General features: G+C 31.2%; 2 protein-coding genes and 1 pseudogene across 2 annotated transcripts; all 3 read left to right on the top strand.

Annotated features, from left to right (window-relative positions):
- Positions 1–1,157: 1,157 nt before the first annotated feature.
- LOC107924858 (indole-3-acetic acid-amido synthetase GH3.17) lies at positions 1,158–4,873 on the top strand. The gene is made up of 5 exons (XM_016855450.2): positions 1,158–1,372; positions 1,481–1,902; positions 1,994–2,095; positions 3,309–4,114; positions 4,189–4,873. The coding sequence occupies exons 2-5, from the start codon at positions 1,625–1,627 to the stop codon at positions 4,743–4,745; spliced, it is 1,743 nt and encodes a 580-aa protein (XP_016710939.1). The 5' UTR covers positions 1,158–1,372; positions 1,481–1,624; the 3' UTR covers positions 4,746–4,873.
- A 4,609-nt stretch (positions 4,874–9,482) lies between these two features.
- LOC107924874 (indole-3-acetic acid-amido synthetase GH3.17) lies at positions 9,483–12,329 on the top strand. Its single transcript, XM_016855451.2, has 4 exons — positions 9,483–10,020; positions 10,111–10,212; positions 10,695–11,500; positions 11,641–12,329. The coding sequence occupies exons 1-4, from the start codon at positions 9,746–9,748 to the stop codon at positions 12,195–12,197; spliced, it is 1,740 nt and encodes a 579-aa protein (XP_016710940.1). The 5' UTR covers positions 9,483–9,745; the 3' UTR covers positions 12,198–12,329.
- An 8,343-nt stretch (positions 12,330–20,672) lies between these two features.
- On the top strand, positions 20,673–24,532 carry LOC107924886 (phosphoenolpyruvate carboxylase 2-like; annotated as a pseudogene).
- The last annotated feature ends 437 nt before the right edge of the window (positions 24,533–24,969 follow it).

Here is a 24,969-nt window from a genome sequence, read left to right as displayed (position 1 = left end):
GCGAATCGAATGCATGCCACACCTAGGGCGATGAACACCTTGATTATCAAGCCAACATAGGGTTCAAAAATTTTATTTTTTAATCACTCTAGCAATTTATAGTTTTGTGTTCTTTGATGTTTATATATTATGAGCCTTTTTGACACATTCGCTTGTCTTGTTGTATGCCTTATGGGTTTTACAAATCTTGTTTGGTTTATTTGGTATGTTGTCTCCTTTTTGGGAGGTTCTCAATGACTACATATCATATATAAAATGATTAAAATATGCAATAAGTTCCTATATTTTTTCATGACTTTGGAATTTAATCATTATACTTTTTTAAGGAATTTAGTTTTTTACTTTTTAGATTTTAAAATTTAAGTCCAACTATTAATACTTTTGAGATTACTTAATTAAATTCAGGTTCATTAAAATGTCAATTTTTTAATTATATTATTATCAAATGAGTATTTTTTATTTCAAAATATCACACTAACAAATTTATAAAAAAATATAGTGTTTTGAATTTAAAAATATGAGAAGTATGACTAAATTTCTAAAAATAAAATTATAAATTTTAATTTAAAATTTATAAAAAGTACAAAAACTTATTACACATTTTAACCATAAATTTTAGAATTTTTTTTTATTTTAGGAATTTGTAAAGAAGGTTAATTATTACACAATTATTACTCAAAATTTATTGAAGTAATGAAAATCGGTCGCACAAAATCTTTTAGAAAACGTATTTTAAAAAATAAATTTCCCTTCCACCTATTTCAAAAAACAAAAATATAATATAGTAATAAACTCTTGCTTGGGTACGCTATCCTTCCAATACATATCATATGCAAATTTCAATTTTTTTAATTCTAAAAGTTGGTAAAGATTCTTCAAAAACTAATAATAATAAGTTGGTAAAGAGACTTAGACCATCACAATTTCGCTCTTCAATATTTAAAAAAAAATTATTTTAACTTTGCATTTAATTTTTAGTTAAATTATATGGATACGATTAGATACTGTAATAAAAAATATTTTTATTATTTTTATATATATCTTTTATGTTAAAATATTCAATATAAATAAAAATATTAATATTTTTCATTAATATATAAATTTGTTTTTACTTTCTTACCCCATTATAAATTTATAACTATATAAGACAATGCATTAACTATTTTTTTTTTCTTTCTTACACACCATTAACTATTTTTTTCTTTCTTTCTTACGCAGCATTAACTATTTTTTTTTTCTTTCTTATGTAGCCCTTTTATTTTCTTCCCCATTTACCCCTATTTTCCCTTCTCATTTACCATCCTTGCCTTTGCTCTGTATTTCATTTTCTGCAAAAAAACCCAGCATCATCATCTTCATATAAGCGAATCAGGTATGTTAAAAATCTCATAAATTATCACGATTAAATGTTAAAGTTATTTTTTTCTGTTTACTAAAGTTCTATTCTTGTATATGGGTTTTTTTTCCGTTTCTGATTCAGGCCAAAGTAAAGTCCGGGAGTGTCCTTTTTTGACACGCTTCAAGGTGTGTCCGGTACGTATCCGGCCGTGTCGGCAGCGTGTCCGTGTTGGACACCAGTACGACACTGGTACGAGGGGATTTTCCCCGTGTCGGTGCTTCCTAGATGGCAATGAATGGGTATGAAGGTGGGTTGAAGATGATTGAGGAACTGACCACAAATGCTGGGCAAATTCAAGACAAGGTGTTGAGGGAAATACTAAGTAGAAATGCAGGAACAGAGTATTTAAGGGGATTCCTCCATGGTCAAACCGACAAGCAACTCTTTAAGAAAAATGTTCCCATAGTTACTTATGAAGATCTCAAGCCTTACATAGATAGGATTGTTAATGGGGAGACATCAGATATCCTTTTAGCTGAACCCATTACAGGGTTCTTTCTAAGGCATGCATGAATTTGTTGCTTTGGTTTTGTGTGTTTTGGGGCATTGTTTGCTTCCTTCTAATAGTTCTATCATCTGTTTGATCAAATGCAGCTCTGGGACTTCAGGCGGGCAGCGAAAGCTGATGCCTGTCACTGCTCAAGTTGCTAAAAAGTGGGAATTATTTCGTGGCTTATACGAGTCTCTTGTGATAAAGTAAGGAACCCATCCCTATTTTCTAGTTTTTCTTTCAGCTACTTGTGAAATCACACTGTTTACTTGTTCATCCATGATCTGAACACAACCATATATAATCGGATCTTTAATTAAACTAGGAAAAATCCATTTATACCCAAAAAAGTTTTATACTCTTCTGTATATATTTCTGTATATATTTGTACGATAAATTTTTTTGTACGATAAATATTTTAATAATTTAACTATTAAATTATCGATATAATTGCACTTAAAATTTTTAAATAAATATAATATCTCAATCATATCGATTTAATTATTTTTCACCATTTTTTTAAACTTTTAATTCATCAAACTAGTTTTTATTCTTGTCAATGCCTGAGCCAGTTGTGTGTAATAAATTTATAATATTTTTTTATAATATTAGTTTTTGTTTAAAATTTTCAATTAATTTCTTCAAAAAATCATTAATAAATTGGAAAAATAATGAAATTAAAAAATATTTTTAAAAGTATTTTAATATTAAAATATACAAAAATTCATCATAGTTTAAATATTAATATTAATTTAATATTTTTTTGGTAATTTTCTTAATTAATAAATTTTTTTAATATTAATATTTTAAATTTGTATCACTTCGCTTGTGACACTAAAATTAATAAATTTTTTTAATAATTATATAAATTAACATGTTAGGTTATATCATAGTATATTATAAGGGCGAAGTTAGAAAAAGTTTTTGGGGTAAAATTAAATTGTATATTTTTACGATGGTAAAAATACAATTTTACTATTTTAATAGCTTATATGTTTATAATTTTAAAAGATTAAATCAAATTTTTAACATTTTGAGGGGTCAAAGTACAATTTTATCATTATTAATTTAAAATTTTATAAACTATAAAAGGCCTAATTAAAAAATTTTCTATTTTAGGGGGCTGCCCCTGGTATATAACATGGTATATTATATCAACAGTAATTATATTCGAACAAAAAAAATCAATAGTTACTATATAGTTATATATTATAATATGAATTACCATATTAAGGAAATACATATAGTATCAATATATGTATAATACACCATGCAGATAGTAACACTCGAATTTAGTGAATACTACTTGTACATATATTGATATAATATGCATAGTTGCTCTTCTTGCTTTTTGCATTTACAACAGCAATTCAGTACTCCTAAAACTAACTATCTGCCTTTATCCGTCTAATTTTAAAGGCACATTGTTGACATCAACCAAGCCGGTAAAAGAATGGAGCTTATGTTTGCCAGACCAGAGATTGAAACTCCTAGTGGCCTCATGGCAACATCTGTTACAGCCAGCATATTCAAGGGCAGTGGATTTAGAGCCAGTTTACCTAAGCTTTACACAAGCCCCAGCGAGACCATCTTTTGTCCAGACCCCAACCAGAGCTTATACTGTCAATTACTTTTTGGTTTAATCCAACGAGAAGAGGTTGTCATGATTGGTTCATTCTTTGCATCTACGGTGCTAAGAGCTATCAAGTTTCTAGAAAATCATTGGCAAGAGCTATGCTATGACATAAAAACGGGTCGATTAAGCCATCAGATTACAGACTCTAGATGCAGAAATGCAGCATCATTGGTCATGAAGCCTAATCCAGAACAGGCTGACTTGATAGAGAACATATGTAATTGTAAATCATGGGATGGAATAATCAGAAAGCTATGGCCTAAAGCAAGGTACATTGCTGGCATCTGTACGGGTGTTATGAGACAGTATACTGCAGAGCTCGAGTTCTATTCTGGAGGGCTTCCTTTAGTTTCATCTTTATATGCTTCCTCAGAAGCTTTTTGTGGGATTAACATAGAACCTCTATGCAAACCTTCTGATGTCTCCTACACATTTCTCCCTAACATGGCTTACTTCGAATTCCTTCCTGTGAAGAATGAACGCGATGAATCTATTGAAATGAAAAGCAACAATGAAGATACTGAACTTGTTGATCTTGTAAATGTGAAGCCTGATCAATGTTATGAACTAGTTGTCACAAATTCTACAGGTAAAACTTCCTCCTTGGAATTTAGATAATGATCTAATCTAGTTTGATGATATCCCTTTCTTTGTTTCTTTCAGGATTATACCGATATAAAGTCGGAGATGTTCTTATGGTGAGTGGTTTCCACAATAATGCACCTCAATTCCAGTTTGTGGAGAGGAAAAGTGTTGTCCTAAGTGTTGATATGGAAAAAACTAGCGAAACTGACCTTTTCAAGGCTGTGACAGAAGCAAAAGCTCTTCTCGATCCACTCGGGTTCATCTTAACAGAGTACACTAGCTATGCTGATACTTCTTCCGTACCAGGTCACTATGTCTTATTTTGGGAGCTCAAGGAAAAAGAAGACAAGCATTGCAAAGAGCTTGACCCAAAAATAATGGTAGAATGTTGCTTTAGAATGGAAGAGTCATTGCATTATACATATAAAATCTATAGGAAAAGGAACATAATAGCAGCTTTGGAGATTAGGGTGGTAAAGCAAGGAAGTTTTGAGGCACTAATGGAGTACTGTGTGTCCAAAGGAACTTCATTGAGCCAATACAAAAAACCTAGTTGCATTAAATCTGAGGAAGCCTTGAAGATATTAGATTCAAGAGTGATAGGAAAGTATTTCAGCCCAAAATCACCTTTATAATTAGTTTGCATCATTTCTTATGTTCAAAAACTCATAGGACAGTAATTTGGATTATGCCTTGTCACTTTCATGTTTAATGTCACCTTCATTTGTTTGTAATGTTATTCGTTTTAAATCTATTGCTTAAAGACAGGTTGACTGTTTTTGCATCCGTATGTATGATCTATGCTAGTCGATTTTTTTGGTATTGAAACATACCAATTCCAGATTTTTTTTTTCTTACAAAAATTCACTTATTTGGTTTTTTAAAATATTTTTTTTATTTTTGTGTATCTTGATTTTTTTAATAATTTAATTTTAAAATAAAACGTGTTCATTAATTTAAGCCATTGACTCTAATTAATAATAATTTCATATGTTTTAAATATTTATATACATTTATTAATTGTAAAAAATATTGGATATTAAATATTTATAAATTTAGGAAGGTAATTGATTATTTGCTTGTTTGTGTAATATATATGTTATTAACTCTTTTTCTTTTCTTTTCTTTTTTTTAAGTTAAGATAGTATTTGGAAAGCTATCTAATAATTGAATTTGAGTGTAATTGCTTGCAATACACATGAATGGCATATTTTGGTAACTATTGTAATTAGTGTGTCTCACTAAATTGGGTTCTAGCCTCCTAAGAATAAGTCGTTCACCCTTGTGAATGGGCTACTCACTCCCTTCAAAAAGGCCTTGTCCATCCATCTTCATGAACAAGCCACTCACTCTTCAAGGCTCCGGCACTTTTAGTGCGAATACTCCTCTTAATGTGAACATACCCTTTAGGCCACCAAAACCTTACCCGAACACAACAACCATGTACCAAATTCAGAAAGAATGATTGAATGATTTATCATCATGTACATCCCCTTATGCATTCCACAATGATGGCTTATTGGTAGTAGATTTACCATGTCAGCACTACCTACCATATATACTTTTAGCACGATGAAAAAGGGATCAATCGTTAAATACTCATAGTAATCCTATAGTCCTGAACATTTTCCTTTTCCTTTGGGTTCTCAACCTTCTTACTTTGCATACCTCCTTTGGCTCTTCACCTTGTTAGGGTGAATCGGCCTTTCTCAACACCATCACATCCTTGTGAACAAGCCACCCTCTCCTCAAAGCACCCGCTTTTCTAGTATGAACACTCCTCTTGATGTGAACATGCCCTTTAAGCTACCAAACCCTACCTGAACATAACAACCCTATACCACAATTCAAAAAGAATGATAAAATGAGTCTCATCATGTACATCCCCCATACATTCCACAATAATGGCTTATTGGTAGTAGGTTTACCATATCAGCACTACCTACCATATATACCTTTTAGCACAATGAAAAATAGATCAACCCTTAAAAGACTCATAGTAACCCTATAGTCATCAACATTTTCCTTCTCCTTTTAGTTTTTAGTTTTCGTACTTTGCATGCCTCCTTGACCCTTCACCTTGCTAGGGTGAATTGGCCTTCCTCAACACCATCACAACCTCTTTCTTGCCTCTCCCTTTGTTGATATCCTCGTTAATAAAGTTTTAAATATGATTTTCTTGCCATAAATAACAAAAACAACAAAAACAAAGTTTTAAATATTAAACAACATGCATTAAAATATAATTAAAATTTAAAACTAAAATTTCAACACAAATTACAAAATAATATAATTGCATGCGAGAATCAGATGTAATAATATTTTTTTAAATATATTATAAAAATATTTTTTAAATATAAAGATTTTCAGTATATTTAAATTACATTATTCACTTTAACAATCTAATCATTAAAGTTGAAAATAATAAATCAAATACTAAAATGGCATCAACTTATAAAAGAAAATGTAATCATTTTTTTAAAGCTTTTATGTAAACTACGTAATTACCGAGGGCTTATGATATTTTTATATTGAAAACTGGATTAGATTAAAAATCGACCTAAGAGACAACAAAATGTAGCAAGGGAAAAAAAGAAAGGAACGTAAGTTTTTCATTTTTATTTTTCAACTACCCCATTACACACGAAAAAAAAGAAAAGAAATGCCTTTTATATATGGGAAACGTGGAGGGGCTATTTGCAACATAAACCTCTGAATGTTTTTAATTTATTTTATTAAGGGCTTTTTCCTTTTTGATTTTCTAATTTAATCCCAAAATTTAAAACATTACCTAATTTTAATCCCTATAAATTTTAATCTTTATATTGTTTTTAAATACACTTTTACATATGAACAGATATAAACATTCTCTTATAAATATAATTATATTTATTTAAATATTAATAAAGTATTTAATTTTTTATTATTAAAAAGTGATAATGATTAATATGGTAGTGTCTAAATTTTATAATAAACACGTTTATTGCATTAATACAACTTATTTTGTCTTTTGAATTAATGTATAGTAGAACCGATTTAGACTTTTGTACTGATCATATCTAATATAATTAAGTTGATGAAGATTCTTTCTTAATAAATAAAAACATAAAGCTAATCATATATCAGTGAAATTTAAAAAATTATGCAATAAAAATCAAAAGCAAAATTATTTTAAAAGTATTCCAGATTTGAATCTTAGACAAACAAGATATGATTCCCGACATAAATTTTAACAATTTACAATATAATGTGATATCAACTCACAAAACTTGTTTCAAGTTTGGAAGAGGCATTCATACTCAATTACATTAAATTTTTCTTTCCCATAATTCATTTGTACATTTATATTATTTTATATTCATGCTTAATTTTCATATATTTATATAATTTTAGTATATTAATAATTCATGTTCGTTACATGGCTAATTTTTAATAATAACAATTAGATTCATATCATACACTCCTTTGACATAACATGTGATGTTTATCTCTTGTTTTTAATATTATATTAAAATATGTTAAAAATAGATCTACTCCTTTCAGAGAAGTCTTTATAGTGTTGTTTATGGAAATACTGATTCGGTCCCTCAATAACAGAATGTATTGTTCCTTGAGGAGAGCTTTGTCCCCCTCCGCAAAGAGCCGTGTACAATTCACGAATGGGAGTGCCTTCACCATACGTGGGACATACGACCATCCACCAAGAGGAGTGTGTAACACCCCTTATTCGACTTATTAACAGATGGATATAAGGAATGCCATATTAAATATCTTCCTAAAATTTTAATTAGAGAATCTCAATACTAACTACACTTTACATTTCCTTTGTTAATTTAATCTACTCCTAATCATATTCTTTTTAACATAAATTTCATAATTTAGTACTCTTCACTTTAATGTATCTAATCTTACTAATTCAAGTTTCAATTCTTTTACTTTTACTCAATTATTTTAGTTGAATACTTATGTAATTTGCTCATTTCCACTCCTATATTTTCCAAAATTACTAAATAGACCCTAAAATTCTAGTTTTTCAATTTTTATGATTAGTCCCTAATGTCCTAAATTTACACTATTTTACAATTCAGTCCCTGGAAATCATAATTTTTTTTTCAGTTTAGTCTTAAATCCCAGTTTGCACAGTTTTGCAAAATAGTCTCCCTCTTCTCTTTTTTTTTCTTCAAAATTTTGACATTTTATAATTTAATCCCTACTATTAAAATCTTATCAAAATTTCCCCAAATTAGTCCTTTAGTTTTGAACCATTTAACTTTAATATTACTTTAATATTTTTCTTTCAGAATTGAAAATTCTCAAATCATATAAATTAGTTCTAAAGCTCATGTTTTGGAATCTTTACAATTTAATCCCTATAATTTCAAACTTTACTATTTTAATCCCTATAATTTCAAACTTTACTATTTTACGCTCAACCTTTCAGTTTTCATATTTCATAATCATATAATTTAGTACTACTTCAACTTTTTAGATTTCACTACACAACCTTTAGAATTCAAAATTTTACAAAGTTTACAATTTAGTCCATACTTCAACTTTTATCTACTTAATCACTTAACAAATTGTTTTCAATTTACATCAAAATAGTATTCAAAATAGATATTTATCACATTCAACATGGTAAATACACAATTCCATCATTCAAAATAATTAATTTCATATTGAAATATTTTTAATAAAAACCCCCTCACTTTCTTTCAATTATTTATAAAACCATTCACCATTCACTTCATACATAAATATAATACTTCCATCTCTTTGAACATAAAAAGATAATCATATACACTTAATTCTTACAATTTCACATCAAATTATGCAATCAAATAAATATAACATAATTATTTAAACAACTTACTTTAAATTCTCCACCTACCCATACTCTCTTCCACTTCCAACACCCATCTTCAAGCTTTTTTTTTCCTCCTCAAATACGAACTCTATTTAGCTTCACAAGAAACTTATTTTGCCATGAAGTTATTTTTATTTTTATTTTTTGTTTTCACTAAAAATCTATGGAAGAATTTTAAAGTTTGAGGTTGAAAGGGTTGAAAAATGGTAAAAGAGGACCTAAATGAAAGAAAATGAAAGTTTGACGAAAATGAACTATGAAAAACGAGGGAGAGAGGATGAAATGATAATGGATGATATCCTTTATTTATTTGTGACTCCATCTCTTCTTCTTTTGATTCATTTTCACTTTTAATTCTTTAACTTTCACCTAATTTCAAATAATTTTTATTTTTTAGCAAACCAAATTTTAATTCACTCAATCCATTTTCTTGATAAATTTACCATGTACCTTATTGGAATAAATTTTGGAGTATTAAAGAAAGGATGTCCCGCTACAATGGAAACGTTCCCCTCCGTAAACTTAAACTGTATACAGTTCTCCGCGAAAGATGGACAAAACCCTCTTTATATACAATACCTTTCATTATTGATAGACCGAATTGATGTCCGACGATACTTCTAACACTCTCCCAAAGTAGCTGATCCCACCTCAACAAATTATTATTATATTTTCCCATGTGATAAAAAGAACTTATTATATATTTAGCATCCCCTCCCCCTGTTTGGATATCATCCTTTAACAGTCTAGGAGTCAGTAATAGAGTTGATGGCAACAAATGGGTATGAAAGTGGATTGAAGATGATTGAGGAACTGACCACAAACGCTGAGCAAATTCAGGACGAGGTGTTGAGGGAAATACTAAGTAGAAATGCAGGAACAGAGTGTTTAAGGGGATTCCTCAGTCAAACCGACAAGCAGCTTTTTAAAAAAAATGTTCCCATAGTTACTTATGAAGATCTCAGGCCTTACATAGATAAGATTGTTAATGGGGAGACATCAGATATCCTTTTAGCTGAACCCATTACAGGGTTCTTTCTAAGGCATGCATGAATTGTTGCTTTGGTTCTGTGTGTTTTGGGGCATTATTTGCTTCCTTCTAATAGTTCTATCATCTGTTTGATCAAATGCAGCTCTGGGACTTCAGGCGGGCAGCCAAAGCTGATGCCTGTCACTGCTCAAGTTGCTAAGAAGTGGGAATTATTTCGTTGCTTGTCCGAGTCTCCTGTGATAAAGTAAGGAACCCATCGCTATTTTCTTCTAGTTTTTCTTTCAGCTACTTGTCAAATCACACTGTTTACTTATTCATCAATGACTTGAACTGAACCATCAATTTCCTTAATTATAATCGGATCCTTCAATTAAAATGGGAAAAATTCACTTATACCCGTGAAAAATTAAAGAAGTTTTATACTCTTTTGTGTGTATTTGTACAATAAATATTTTAATGATTCAATTATTAAATTTATCAATATAATTGTACTTGTTATGTTTGATATCTCTATGGTAATGATTTAATCATTTTTCACTCTTCTATTTCTAAACTTTTAATTCAACAAACTAGTTTGTATTACCGTTAATGCAAAGACCGGTTGTGGATAATAAGTTTATAATACTTCTTTTATAATATACATAGTTGCTTTTCTTGCTTTTTGCATTTACAGCGGCAACTCAGTCCTAAAACTAACTATTTGCCTTTATCTGTCTAATTTTAAAGGCACTTTCATGACATCAACCAAGCCAGTAAAAGAATGGAGCTTATGTTTGCCCGACCAGAGATTGAAACTCCTAGTGGCCTCAAGGCGGCATCTGTTTCAACTAGCAAATACAACGGGAGTAAGTTTAGAACCCTTTTGCCTAAGCTTTACACAAGTCCCATTGAGACCATCTTTTGCCCAAACCCCAACCACGGCTTATACTGTCAATTACTTTTTGGTTTAATCCAACGAGACGAGGTTGTCAAGGTTGGTTCACTCTTTGCATCTACAGTGCTAAGAGGTATCAAGTTTCTAGAAAATCACTGGCAAGAGCTATGCTATGACATAAAAACAGGTCGATTAAGTGATTGGATCACCGACTCAGGATTCAGAAATTCAGCATCTTTGATCATGAAGCCTAATCCAGAGCAGGCTGACTTGATAGAAAATATATGTAATTGTAAATCATGGGAAAGAATAATCAGAAAGTTATGGCCTGAAGCAAGATATATTTGTTGCATATGTACTGGCATTATAAGACAGTATACTACAGAACTCGAGTTCTATTGCAGAGGGCTTCCTCTTGTTTCAGCTGTATATGCTTGCTCAGAAGCTATTTGTGGAATTAACTTAGAACCTCTATGCAAACGTTCTGATGTCTCCTACACATTTCTCCCTAACATGGCTTACTTCGAATTCCTTCCTGTGAAGAAGGAACCTGATGGATCTATTGAAATGAAGAGCAACGATGAAGATACTGAACTTGTTGATCTTGTAAATGTGAAGGCTGGTCAGTGTTATGAACTAGTTGTCACAACTTGTGCAGGTAAAACTTCCTCTTTTGAATTTAATCAATTAATCAAATGCCATGTTCTAATTTTGCATTATGCTTCATAGTTCCTACATTAACCTGTTAGATAATGATCTAATCTAGTTTGATGATATTCCTTTCTTTGTTTCTTTCAGGATTATACCGATATAAAGTTGGAGATGTTCTTATGGTGAGTGGTTTCTACAATAATGCACCTCAATTCCAATTTGTGGAGAGGAAAAATGTTATCCTGAGTGTTGATCAGGAAAAAACAAGTGAAACAGACCTTTTCAAGGCTGTGACAGAAGCAAAGGCTCTTCTTGATCCACTCGGATTCATCTTGACAGAGTACACTAGCTATGTTGATACTTCTTCAGCACCAGGTCACTATGTCTTATTTTGGGAGATCAAAGGAAAAGAAGGCAAGCATTGCAAAGAGCTTGACCCAAAGATAATGGTAGAGTGTTGCTCTAGAATGGAAGAGTCATTACATTATACATATAAAATCTATAGGAAAAGGAACATAGTTGGAGCTTTGGAGATTAGGGTGGTAAAGCAAGGAAGTTTTGAGGCACTAATAGATTACTGTGTGTCCAAAGGAACTTCATTGAGCCAATACAAAAAACCTAGTTGCATTAAATCTGAGGAAGCCTTGAAGATATTAGATTCAAGAGTGATAGGAAAGTATTTCAGCCCCAAATCACCTTTATAATTAGTTTGCATCATTCTTATGTTCAAAAACACATAGGACAATTATTTAGATTATGCCTTGTCACTTTCATGTTTAATATCACCTTCATTTGTTTGTAATGTTATTCGTTTTAAATCCATTGCTTAAAGACAATTTGACTGTTCTTGTATCGGTATGTATGATCTATGTTAGTTGATTTTATTAGTATTGAAACTTACCAATCCTGATGAACTTTTTTATTGGTCTAATAACAAATTTAATCATTTGATGTTTATATATACTATCAATTTGATCTTAAATATAAAAAATTCAACAAGTTTAACTGTCAATGTTTACAAATTTTATCATTTTAGTTCAAATTCTAAAAAATTCAATAAGTTTAGCCCTAAACAAAAATTTTAATTTTTAAAAGTTCTGTAAAATTTGTAGACTCGAATTATACAAGCTTGTCATTGAGAGAGCAGCAGGAGAAAATCTCTCAGAGCCTAGAATCGATGGAGATGCAAGCATGTATCATTCCAATTCTTCTGCAACTCTCAAATCTTCAGCGTCCATATCATATCTTGATCTTTAGCCTGTATATAACACAACACCATAAACACAAAGCTTCAATAAAAAGATTGTGAGACACACCACCATCACTCACTCACTGATAAACCATAATTTATACATATTTTTATCCCATGCTTAGCACATTTATGGATGATTTCTCCTTAGATTTGGTGAATTCGATGCTCCTAATTCTTTAATTTCATGTTTTATATTTAGGTGAGCACAGGAGAGTAAAAAGAGCGAGAAACTAGCTGAAAAAGGAGAAAATGGACCCACGTGGGAAATCAACACGGCTTGGACTTTCTCACACGGGCGTGTCCCTACCGAGCCCAAGTATAGTCCTATTTGAAAAAGGCCACTTTTGAGGGGCTCTTAGGCATTCTAAAGCCTATTTAAACACTAGAGGAGACACTTAGTAGAGACACAAGGAGTAGGAGGCAAGGAATTACTTAAGGGAAGCCGATTGATCTATCTCAAAAGCCGGATTCATCATCAAGACTGAAGATCTCCCTTCAATTTCCATTCAGGGGTTTTGGGTTTTCTTTATGTTTTGTTATCTTTATTCTTTTGAGATGTTTTCTTTCTTAGTTATGAACTAAACCCCCTAAAATACCTAAGGGGAATGAAACGTAAGACAGATCTTGTTATTATTATCTGAATTAATTCTTGTTTTAATATTCCAGGATATTGATTCAAGTTAATGCTCTTATTTAGAGGAGGAATAGACCTTGTCTAAGAGTAAATTTGTCTTAATTAAGCAGAGTTGATTGCACGCCTAGAGATAGGGTGATAAGATTTTGCCAGATTAGGGTGAAACCTAATAAGGGGATCCATAGATCGAGTTAATGCAACACTAGGGCGTTAATTAGAAAGAGGTTTCAATTAATCAACTTTGGGTTAGACGTTATTAGTCTCGAGAGGGATAATAATATAACTTAAGGATTCTACGGATCAAGTCAAATGAATAAATCGTCTGATTCAGAGTCAAATAACAAGTGAAGTCTAGGTGGATTTTTCCTTGGGTATTGTCTTAATCAATCGAGTTCTCCCAAAAGCTTTTCCCAATTTTCTCTCTGTGCACCCTTAGTTTAGTTAATTAGTTTAGATAAACAAATCTTTTAATTTTTAGGCTAGATAATAAAAAGGAAGTAATTACTAGTACTCTTGGTTCCTTTGGGTTCGACAATTCGGTCTTGCTAAAGCTATACTACTGTTAGATGGTACACTTGCCTTCATCGTGATAATGTTAATTTCAAGAACGATTAATTATAAATTTTTAAAACCTATCGCGAATATCACGTACCACTCACTCTTTGCTTTATAACTTAAAAAATTTATGGGTACACTAATGAAGCAGCAACAACGATTCACAATGGATATCACCATCCTATGGCTTTTGGCGTCTATGATATTGGGCAATGGAAGGCCCGCTGCTTGTGAAATATTTTTCCATCCAAATCTGTCATTGGAGAAGCTGCAAAACTTGCACTTCAAGCTGGCATATAAGATGTAATTTCAAACTCAATTGTTCTTGAAGGAACTAATTTGAAACTTCACATCAATGACTCCAATTATAGTGGGTTTTTTTTATAATAATAAATTAATATTTTAAATAATTTTATTTAATTATTTAAAATAAAATTATGCTAATTTGTTATTAATTATTAGAACAAAAGGGCAATTGTTGCTGTAAATCATTTGATTAAATGGATGTCCATAACCCCAAATTCATTCTATTGTAACCCCTAAAAAATGAATATCCATAACTCGTAATTCAGGGTAAACTATAAAAATAGTCACTTTTGTTTGCCTCAAAGTACATTTTAGTCACTTATGTTTGAAATGTTACGTTTTAGTCACTTATGTTATCGTTTTGTTACGAAGTAGTCACTCTATCGTTAAGCTCCGTTACCTCTCTAACAGTGGTCCTACATGGCAGTCCAAATGGATTTTAAATGCCAACTTGGATGTCCTATATGGCAATCCAAATTAAATTTATTTAATTAAAAACCTTTTTTCATTCCAATAATCGGACATCTAAGTTGGCATTTAAAACCCATTTGAGCTACCACGTAGGACTGTCGTTAGGGAGGTAACGGAGTTTAACGGTAGAGTGATCACTTCGTAACAAAACGATAACGTAAGTAACTAAAACGTAACATTTCAAACAAAAATGACTAAAATGTAATATAAGACAAATAAAAGTGACTATTTTTAAAGTTTACCCCGTACCTTAATGTTGGTCATTAATGTTTTGTAACTTCTGGTTTTTGAAGCCCTATAAATAGAGGCCATGTACAAACTTATTGTATGCCAATGTGATCTTCTATTCTTCTCTCTTGTTCATTCTATATTTCTTTTAATTTTATATCCACTCTATAATTCCCTTTGTTTATAAAATATTATCAGTACGATCTTGCTCAAAGTGATAATTCACTTTATCAACGATGAAAATTATTTTGCTTCATACGAGATAGATGCTTGATCCCACATCATCATCACCTTATCGAAGCAATTGATCTTTAACCACTGGCAAACCTCAAACCCAAGGTATGTTTTACGTATTCAAAACCAAAGTTTAGCTTTAAAAAATATATATAGACATTAGCTAGTTATTATGCCAGTCAATTTGCCATTAACTTTTAAGGATAAGAGTTGTATATATCTTAAACATAGATATAATTTATAATCATGAACTTGGTGTCACATTTCTAAAAGCGTCTTTATTAAATCTATATTTTTGGTACTTGTTTTTATTTTTAAGAAAGGGGTCTATTTTAAAATTAAAAAAAAAAACGATTTTGATATAATTTTCAAGTTATTTTGAATTTTCCTAATAGATATACAACACCGTATATATTTTTAGAAGTTTAATTATATTATCAAAAAAAATTATTTTTAAATTGTTAAAATAAGCTATTCAATTTTAAAAAATTTCATGGTGTTAAATTCTGAATTGTTTTTAATAAAATTTCGTTGTTGGTGAACGCTAGTTTCAAAAGCTAAATTAATATTTAAGTTTAATTTTAATATGTTTGTTTAAATAGATAGATGATCTAAGAACAAGAGTTCTTAATTTACTTAAATTTATAGTATTGTTTACATTATCTTAAGTGGTGATATGTTGGTTAGATTTTGTTTAAAAAATAAATTGGTACTCATTTTTTTAATTTATTTATCTTCACATATCCCAACTTAAATATGTCATGGTTTAACTGTTTTTAAATGTATTCAATGGTATGTCCATCTGAATCAACTAAAAATTTCACCAATTCCCATTGCAAAGTGCTTACTAATACTAGATTGCATTTAGGTGGACACGGTAAGGATTCCAGCCATCATGTATATATCTTAATACAATGATCAATTTACGAGCATCAATACAGTATTTAATTGCCTATGCTAATTTTTCATTTTATCATGATTATTTTCCTCTAAATGTATTATCATATCTGTTTTTCTCTGAATTGCGTACTTTGAGAATATCGTATGTAATATTTTTTTAGTACATGTAATACCTTGTATTGATCTGTAGTTTTGACTTTTGCATGGCACTTTGTTATTCATTGCGTTAAAGTTGTAGTTCATTTGCAAGTTGCTGAAGATATTGACTGAAGTTGTATCAGCAGTGAGAAGATATATATCTTCCTAAAGATGGTATAATTTTATAAAGTTTGGATTATTAGACTAGTAAAGCAACCACTGTTTAATTTAGCTCTTATATACATGATCATATATATATTATCTAAATAATTTATCCACTAACCATATAATTTTTCTACCATTAAAAGTTATCTTGCACTAATCTGTATCTCATGATTACTCTATTTCAAGCAGATTTCAATTAATGTTAGTGTTAATGAAATTTTATCTATTATGTAGGACTCAAGTTTCATTGTTTTTGACTTCATCTATTGTGTGGTTTGATTTTGTAAATGTCTTCTTATGGCTAAACAAAAGAATGAAATTGTTTGTTTTTTTTCATTAGTTCTACTTCATTCCCCAAAGTGAATGTAGCAATACATAATAATTATAAAAATTGAACATATTGTCATTATTAACAAATAGATAAAAAGAAGATGGATGATTCGAAATATTCCTAAATGTTTATTCTTAAAACAGAATGATCAATGATTTATATTAAATTAATCATTCCTTGGAGCGGATAATATCTATATAATCTTATTGGTAAAAAATATGATATATGCTTACATTGTTGTCTGATTTTTTTTTGCACATTCCTTGAAGCGAATGTCTGCAATAAATATCATAAATTTTATAATCATTTTTTATCATTAAAGTCAATTTGAAGATTATGGCATATTCTCTGAAGTGATTGTTGCAAATTATATTTATTGAGTTAATGACATTATGGACTTCACATTGATGTAGACATTTCCAGAAAAAAATGTCACAATATTGCTTATATGTAGATACAAAGTAAAATGAATGACAATAAAATTATCAATTGCCAAAATTTATATTGACATTATTGGTACAATTGAAATACATGTTAAAGTAAACAAGAAGTTTACTGATACAAATACATTTACTACTTGGCGTAACCAGTTAGACCATACTGGATCATATCTGATGTGAAAATTAATTGAGAATTCATAAGGAGATTCATTAAAGAACCAAACGTTTCTTTAATTTAAAAAATTCTCATGTGTTGCTTGTTCTCAATGATAATTGATTATTACAAACTCACTAACTAAAGTTGAGATTTAATGTCTTGCATTTGTAAAATGAATATGGGTACATTCATCCACCACGTGGATGGTTTTTGATATTATATGATTTTGGTAGATGCATCTACAAAATAATCACATATTTGTTATCAACTCGCAATATGTCATTTGTGAGGTTGCTTGTTTAAATGATTAATTTCAGATTATGCAATTAAAACAATTCATCTTGCTAATGTTGGTGAGTTTATGTCCCAAGCTTTTAATAATTATTGTATGTCAATTGGAATAAAAGTTGAACATCTTGTAGCTCATGTTCACACATAAAACAATTTTGTTGAAACGTTTATCAAATGTCTCTAACTAATAGCTAAACCATTACTTATGATAAAAAGCTTCCCATTTCAACATGAGATTATATTGATTTACATGTTGTACACATCAAGCCAATAAATTATAAATACTTCCCATTACAATTGATTTTTGGTCAAAAGCCAAATATTTCCAATCTTAGAATTTTTGGATGTGCGGTATATGTTCTAATTGCTCCACCACAACACACAAAGGTGGGTCATCATAAAAGGTTGGAAATGTATATTGATATGAGTTTCCTTATATTATTAAATATTTTTTGAGCTATTAATTCAATATTTAGTTATGACATGAGTAAAAAGTTGGATTAATAAAGTACTTGAAATGAATTATCAATGTCTAATATCCTCGTACAAAGCAATGTGAACCAGAAGTTCAACAAATAATTCATTTTACAAATCAACTGCTAGATTCATTAAATCTCACATACAAGCTAAAAATGATCCAATATGAATTGGTATCCTAATAGGGCAAACTATTAGTACAAACGAAAATAATCCACGCTTAAAGTGCGAAAGACCAGTCAGTTCCAAAGATAAAAATTCTTGTAGGGAAGAATCCACACGAATCGGATTTTTTGAGGAACATATCGAGAGAGAATTGGATTTGGTTAGACAATGTATGGTTGGTAAACAGGGATCGATTTTTTAGCAAGGTACGGAATGTATCGTCAAATATTCAATATGACTTATTCTATCTCTTTTAGAAGATACTATGCCGCCACTCGGACTTGAACCGAGATGCTCTAACACTGCTTCCTAAGAGCAGCGTGTCTACCGATTTCACCATAGCGGCTTGCTCGAAATCATAATAACCCATTTTTTAGTCAATCGTCGAGATTGAAGGTGAAGGGGTCATTCAATATGATCATATAGTGGAGGTGGGGGTTCTTGAAAAGACCCATGACATAAATAATTATAAAACTCAAGAAGAGATTTAGGTACCTAAAAGTGAAAATGAAAATGATTAAAATAAAAAGATCTCAATAAGTAATGCCAATATGAGAAAAAGATGGAACCGAGAAAAAAATAGTTGTGGACAACAACAAATTTGCTTATAATGTTGCTATTGAAGTAGCAAAAAAGAAAATAAGGATCTTGCGACTAAATCTATTGAGGAATATAAAAATAGAAAAGATTGGCCAAAATGGAAAGACGCAATTCGAGCAGAATTGAATTCACTTTCTAAACGTAAGGTTTTTGGACATGTAGTCCATACACCTAAAGATGTATAGCCGGTAAGATATAAACAGGTATTTGTGTGAAAACAAAATGAGAAAAATAAAGTCATAAGATGTGACGCCCCAAACCCGACCAGGACAGATCGGTCCAAATTTGAAGCGTTACATTAGCCACCTAAGTGACTCTCTAGCTAACGACCTCCCAAGACACATCCCGACCTTATAACATTTCAATCTTATCCATTTATTAGTTATTTATTAATACAGAAGCAATTTGTGAACCAATTTTAAACTTTTTATAAGTAATTTAACCTAAGGGAATTTTTGTCATTTTACCACCTACGGTTAAACTAACTTGAATTTAGATCTAAACATTTACCAACCCTCTTTTAGCCAATTTATGTAAGCCATAAAAAATTCAGCTTAACCCGAGTTTATTTTCTATGTCTAATTCAAATTTTATCATTAAGGACTAAACTGTAACAATTTCAAACTATCAGTACTATACCCAATATTAAATTGAGTGTGTTTCTAACAAATTTTATCAATTACAAGTCTAATCCTAAAATTTTATCAAGTTTTCTTATCATTTAAGGCTCTAATTAGACATATCAAGTTGCAAGACTAATTTGTAATTTAAATGAACTAGAGAACCAATTTAAAAAGACCAAAATTCAAACCCCAAAAAGTCCACTGCATTTTTTTATGCGAAAAATTAATTTTAAACCTGATTTTGAGTATTTTAATGGCCAATTAAACTCGATTTAGCTACAATTAAATATCATACATATTTATACACTTTCAATTGAATTTATTAACATAAATTAAGCCTCAATTAAATAGAATTAAACATTCAATTTCATGCATATCACCCACCGGATAATTCAAACAAGTGGCGTATCTTAGTTCAACAATGCTCGATTAACATCTCTAAAACGTGTAACTATATCTTTACCAAGCCTTAATCTCTTGGAACTCTTTTGCTTAGCTCCGCAACTCCTCAATCCCATCAATTATGTAACACCCCAAACCTGGCATAGAAGTCTAGACTGAATTTGGAATGCTACATTGATCACCGAAGTGATCGTAGGAAAATTTTACAAAACAACTCTTCTTAGTGAACCACAAGTATTTAAAACCATTTAATAATCAGTCAACAAAATTTACAGTAAGACTTAATATAAAACACAAAATAAACATATGCATGAAGATCTAAAACGGAAACTGTACCACAGTATTATAAAGCCTTACAATTCAAAGTTAATCAAATAACCAAATTGTAACGAAAAACAAAATTTATAATTTATTTGTTTGCGAGACTGTCCGAGACCTCTGCGTACTGAACCCATCAACAGAATCCAGAATTGTACTTGAAAGGGAAACAGAAGAGGGGGTGAGCTACATGAGCTCAGTGTGAGATCAAAACTATCTAACTACAGAACCAAGTACGGAAAACCATAAGTAGTTCAGAAGCGAAACATACTTACAGAGTTATATAGAAACAGTTAGTACGTTCAAAACGGACGTACTGGCAGACAACAAGATTTAGAACTTATTAAAAACACACTCAGTTACACAATCGCAAAAAAAAAACCATTTAGGGTCTGTTTGTTTGGAAGTAAAACATTTTTCGGAAAAGCTTTTCAGCCTTTTCCATTGTTTGTTTGGTTGAAAATATTTTCCCAAGGGAAAATCAATTACAAAACACGGGAAAAAAACCCCTTAATTTTGGAAAATGTCTTACCATTTCTAATTCGGTAAGACATTTTCAGGAAAATTAGAAGCCAACACTGATTTTCTGCTTCCCCTTCCCCTTCCCCCATCCTTGACAATTGATCTTCTGCTTGTCGTTAGCCAACACTGATTCTCAATACCAGACATCGGTGTTCATCAAAGCTTTTACCCATCTTTGTCTTTAATTGTCAAAATCTATACTAGCGTTCATCTTCCTTTCTCGAAGGTAAGAACGAAAAAAATTGATATGGGGAAAGGGTGCTATGTTTTCTGATGTTTAACTTTGGTTTGTCTTTTCTGATGAACCCATTTTTCTTCATTACAGATTTGATCACAGTGCTTATTATTATTTCATTCCTCATTTCTCCTGCTTGAAATTTACTCAGTTTTGATTTTTTTTTTCGAATTTGTTTTTGCACTCTTTTCCCTTTTTACTGGTACTGAGGCGTGAAGACTGTTGAACAGAAGAAGAGGAATGTGCTTTGCTTTCTCGTGATCTGTAAAATCATCTCAGTAACTTTACTCCAAGTCCGTCGTAGTCTTGATTTCTTTCTACGTTTCTCCTGTTTCTCAGTTGATTTTTTTATGTTTCTCTTTCTTCTCTTATTTCTTCTTTGTTCATAGAATTAGTTATAGTTTAGCTTTATTTTTTGTTGGAAATTTATGAAACAAAGAAGATTCCAGGGGTAAATTTATTCATATAATTACTTATAGTTCCACAACCATTTGGCCTTTTGTTTTGAACTGAAATGGTTATCATGTAAACGACCTAGCCTTTATCAGTTTTACTTCACAGTTGACATATTTAATCCACAACTGTTAATTGTGTCAATTACTGAATGCATTTGTGGATTGCAACGGATGGGTGCACTTTGTGAATATAAGATATTGTGTCTAGTTAAAAGCTGATCTTTGCGCATTTGAATCAAATGCTTACCATTATGGTAATGATGGAGCTAGAAGTCGCTCGAGCCACTCTAAATCCCCAGGCCATTTACCTTATGGTGGCAACTCATTTAATTCCTACGATGGTCATAATCGAAACATGAGAGCTTATAGAACTGAGGGATGGGATACTGAGAGACGGGGATCTAATTTGCAATCTGGCAATCAGTTTGAATACCATGCCTTCCTTCAAACATTAGATGAGTTGGAGTTGGAATTTAAGAGAGAGGCAATGGAACTTGGAAGAATTCGTGATAAGGAAGAAGATGAAGAGAATTATAAGCATCAGGAGGTAAGATGTTTATCTTGTTTGACTATCGTGTGTGCTTTTGGTGCTAAATGGTTTCTTTGACAAGCCTATATCCTTCCGAGGTAAGGTAAAATTTTTTATAACTTAGTTATCAATGTTGGATTGTAACTTTCTGTACTGTTAATTAACTAGAATGAACACCATGAAGTTTAAAACTCTAAAGCCGGAAACAGAGGTTTTTGTTCTTACTTTGTTTCTTTACTCAAATATATTTTAGAGTGTTTCAGCATTTTCTTGATTTATCATGCAGGCAACCCAAAGGTAACTCCTGAGGTCACAAGGGATGTTTGCGTGTTGGCTAGAATGATGGTTGCCAATTTGTACTATTCTTAGATTAAGGATTTGATGTTTGATGTATTAAGCTCGTCCATCGTTATGCTTTATAGAGCTTTTCTGAAAAGGACCCATTTTAGGCAAGTTCTTGTCGATGTCTTTGCAGTTGTCCATGTGGCGTTGCAGTGATGAGCTTCGTGTTTGTGCTGATGAACTTCATAGATCCTTAAGGAGAGATGCTAAACACTGCATAGGTATACATACTGGTTTCTGTTTTATGTGCATTTTATTCTGAATCTAGATTATGCACTTTCTACATGATTAAATAGCTTTGCAGAATGGACTGAAGTTCTTGTTATCAGAATATACTTTGAATTGAAGTATAAAGACTTTTTCTCCCTCGCCAATTCTCCACGAAGGGATAAGATTTTTCTTTAGTGTATGTTTTATAGCATGCTCAAAGATTGAATTTAGACTAAGTGACTTGGAAATGGCAGTATCTACAAATATTTTGTTCAATGATCTATTATGTTAGTTAAGTTCTAATTGATGTAACTCTTGATGCAGAGTTTTGGAAACGAATCCCTTCCAGTGAACCCTACCGTGTTATTCTTGGTGATGTTAGGGACAAGTTGTATCAAACACGTGAAAGGTCACGGCAATTGTTATCTCATGGTATGTTTGAGATTCCAGAGGAAGCAAATTTCACCAACATTGAGCAGGTATCTTTTTTTTTTGTCCTATATCATGGATTTATTATTAGTTTGGAATATCCATACTTTTCACAAGTGAAATAGAGATTTACATATGTCACTCTACACTTTCCAAGTGTCTGTTGCGGGTATGAATCCAACAAGGGTATGTTCATTTTTTTCCATATACTTAGAAGAATCCTTGGAGGGCCATAGCCATACCTTGATATACATCGGGCTTAGTTGTTGAACATAGGTTCTTTGACAAAAATGAAGAGTCAGAACAACACAGAGAATAGTAAATTTCCTCTTGACTATATTGTTGTAATTAGGAACGGGAAAATCCCCACCCAAAAATAATAATTATTGAATTAGGTTCTAAAGGACCATTCTACATCACTCTCAAGTAATTATTTTTGTTATGATCATAAATAGCATTTTATTACGTGTATATTTTTTCTATAGTAACCTCTTCTTAACTGACCCTGGCACTAATTAGTTTTAAAATTTATGCAGTTCCTGGAACCTCTTAAACTTTTTTATAAATCACTTTGCTCTTGTGGTGATCGGCCAATTACTGATGGAAGCCTTCTTGATTTCTTGAGGCAAGTGTCAACCTTTGGGCTCTCACTTGTCAGACTTGACATTAAGCAAGAGTCTGACTGTCATATAGATGTCTTAGATGCCATTACCAAACACTTAGAAATTGGTTCCTACCGAGAGTGGTCTGAAGAACAAAAGCAGGAATGGCTATTATCTGAACTAAGTGGCAAGCGTCCATTGTTTGGTTCAGATCTTCCTAAAACAGAAGAAATTACTGATGTTTTAGATGCATTCAATGTCCTAGCAGAGCTCCCAGCAGATAACTTCAGAGCGTACATCATTTCAATGGCAACTGCACCTTCTGATGTTCTTGCTGTTGAGCTCCTGCAACATGAATGCCATGTGAAGCAACCATTAAGAGTTGTTCCACTGTTTGAGAAGCTTGCAGATTTGGAGGCTGCACCTGCTGCTTTGGCACGGCTATTCTCAGTAGATTGGTACAAAAATCGGATCAATAGAAAGCAAGAAGTTATGATTGGGTATTCAGATTCAGGTAAAGATGTTGGGCATCTCTCTACTGCCTGGAAATTATACAAAGCTCAGGATGAGCTTATAAAGGTTGCTAAGCAATTTGGAATGAGGCTAACAATATTCCATGTTGTGGTGGGAATGTTGGAAGAGGAGGTGGTCCAACTCATCTTGCTATATTATCTCAACCACCAGAAACTATTGAGCAATCATTTGGGGAGGAGTACTTGTGCTTTAGAACACTCCAGTGTTTTATAGCTGCCACACTTGAGCATGGTATGCATCCGCCAGTTTCACCAAAGCTTGAATGGCATGCACTGATGGATGAAATGGCCATTGTTGCTACTTTAAAATATTGATGTAGCATAAACTTTGTTATTGCTGAAGGATTTGGATACAGACAGTTGGTGATGAAACACATTCATTTTTCAGGATTCTAGTGCTGAAAGCATTTAATATTAATTGTGGTTTGGAAGCTAATTTATAATTATTCAATCCTTGTTTAATTTTTTTATAACATAATTAGAAATAATTTATTTGATTTTGGTTGTTTTTAATTTATTGTATATTTAATTTGATTTATTTATTTATAACAAAATCATTGCAATATATGTAAAAACAATTTAAAATATAAATTCTTAATAATATATGTAAAAACAAATTTTTCGAAAAATATTTTTAGGAAATCTGCCAAACAACAGAAAATATTTTACATAGATTCATCCAAACACCAAAAAAGTAAATCATTTCCAGAAAAGTAAATCATTTTCCAGAAATCATTTTCTAGAAAACATTTTACTGGAAAACAAACGGAGCCTTAGTCTCAGAAACGACAATTCTCAAACAGTCATATAATTACAGTTCAGAGTCTACAGAATTCTCATAGGCACAAGTGCCTTTCAGTCGAACAGTAACACATATATTCATAGTACCACATTCAGTCACGGTATCAGTAATTCTCAACCATTCACACGTT

The sequence above is a fragment of the Gossypium hirsutum genome, chromosome A02 (genome assembly GCF_007990345.1).
Source record: "Gossypium hirsutum isolate 1008001.06 chromosome A02, Gossypium_hirsutum_v2.1, whole genome shotgun sequence".
Lineage (NCBI taxonomy): Eukaryota > Viridiplantae > Streptophyta > Magnoliopsida > Malvales > Malvaceae > Gossypium > Gossypium hirsutum.
The sequence above is the reverse complement of the archived record's forward strand: the minus strand, read 5'-3'. Positions and strand labels throughout refer to the sequence as shown.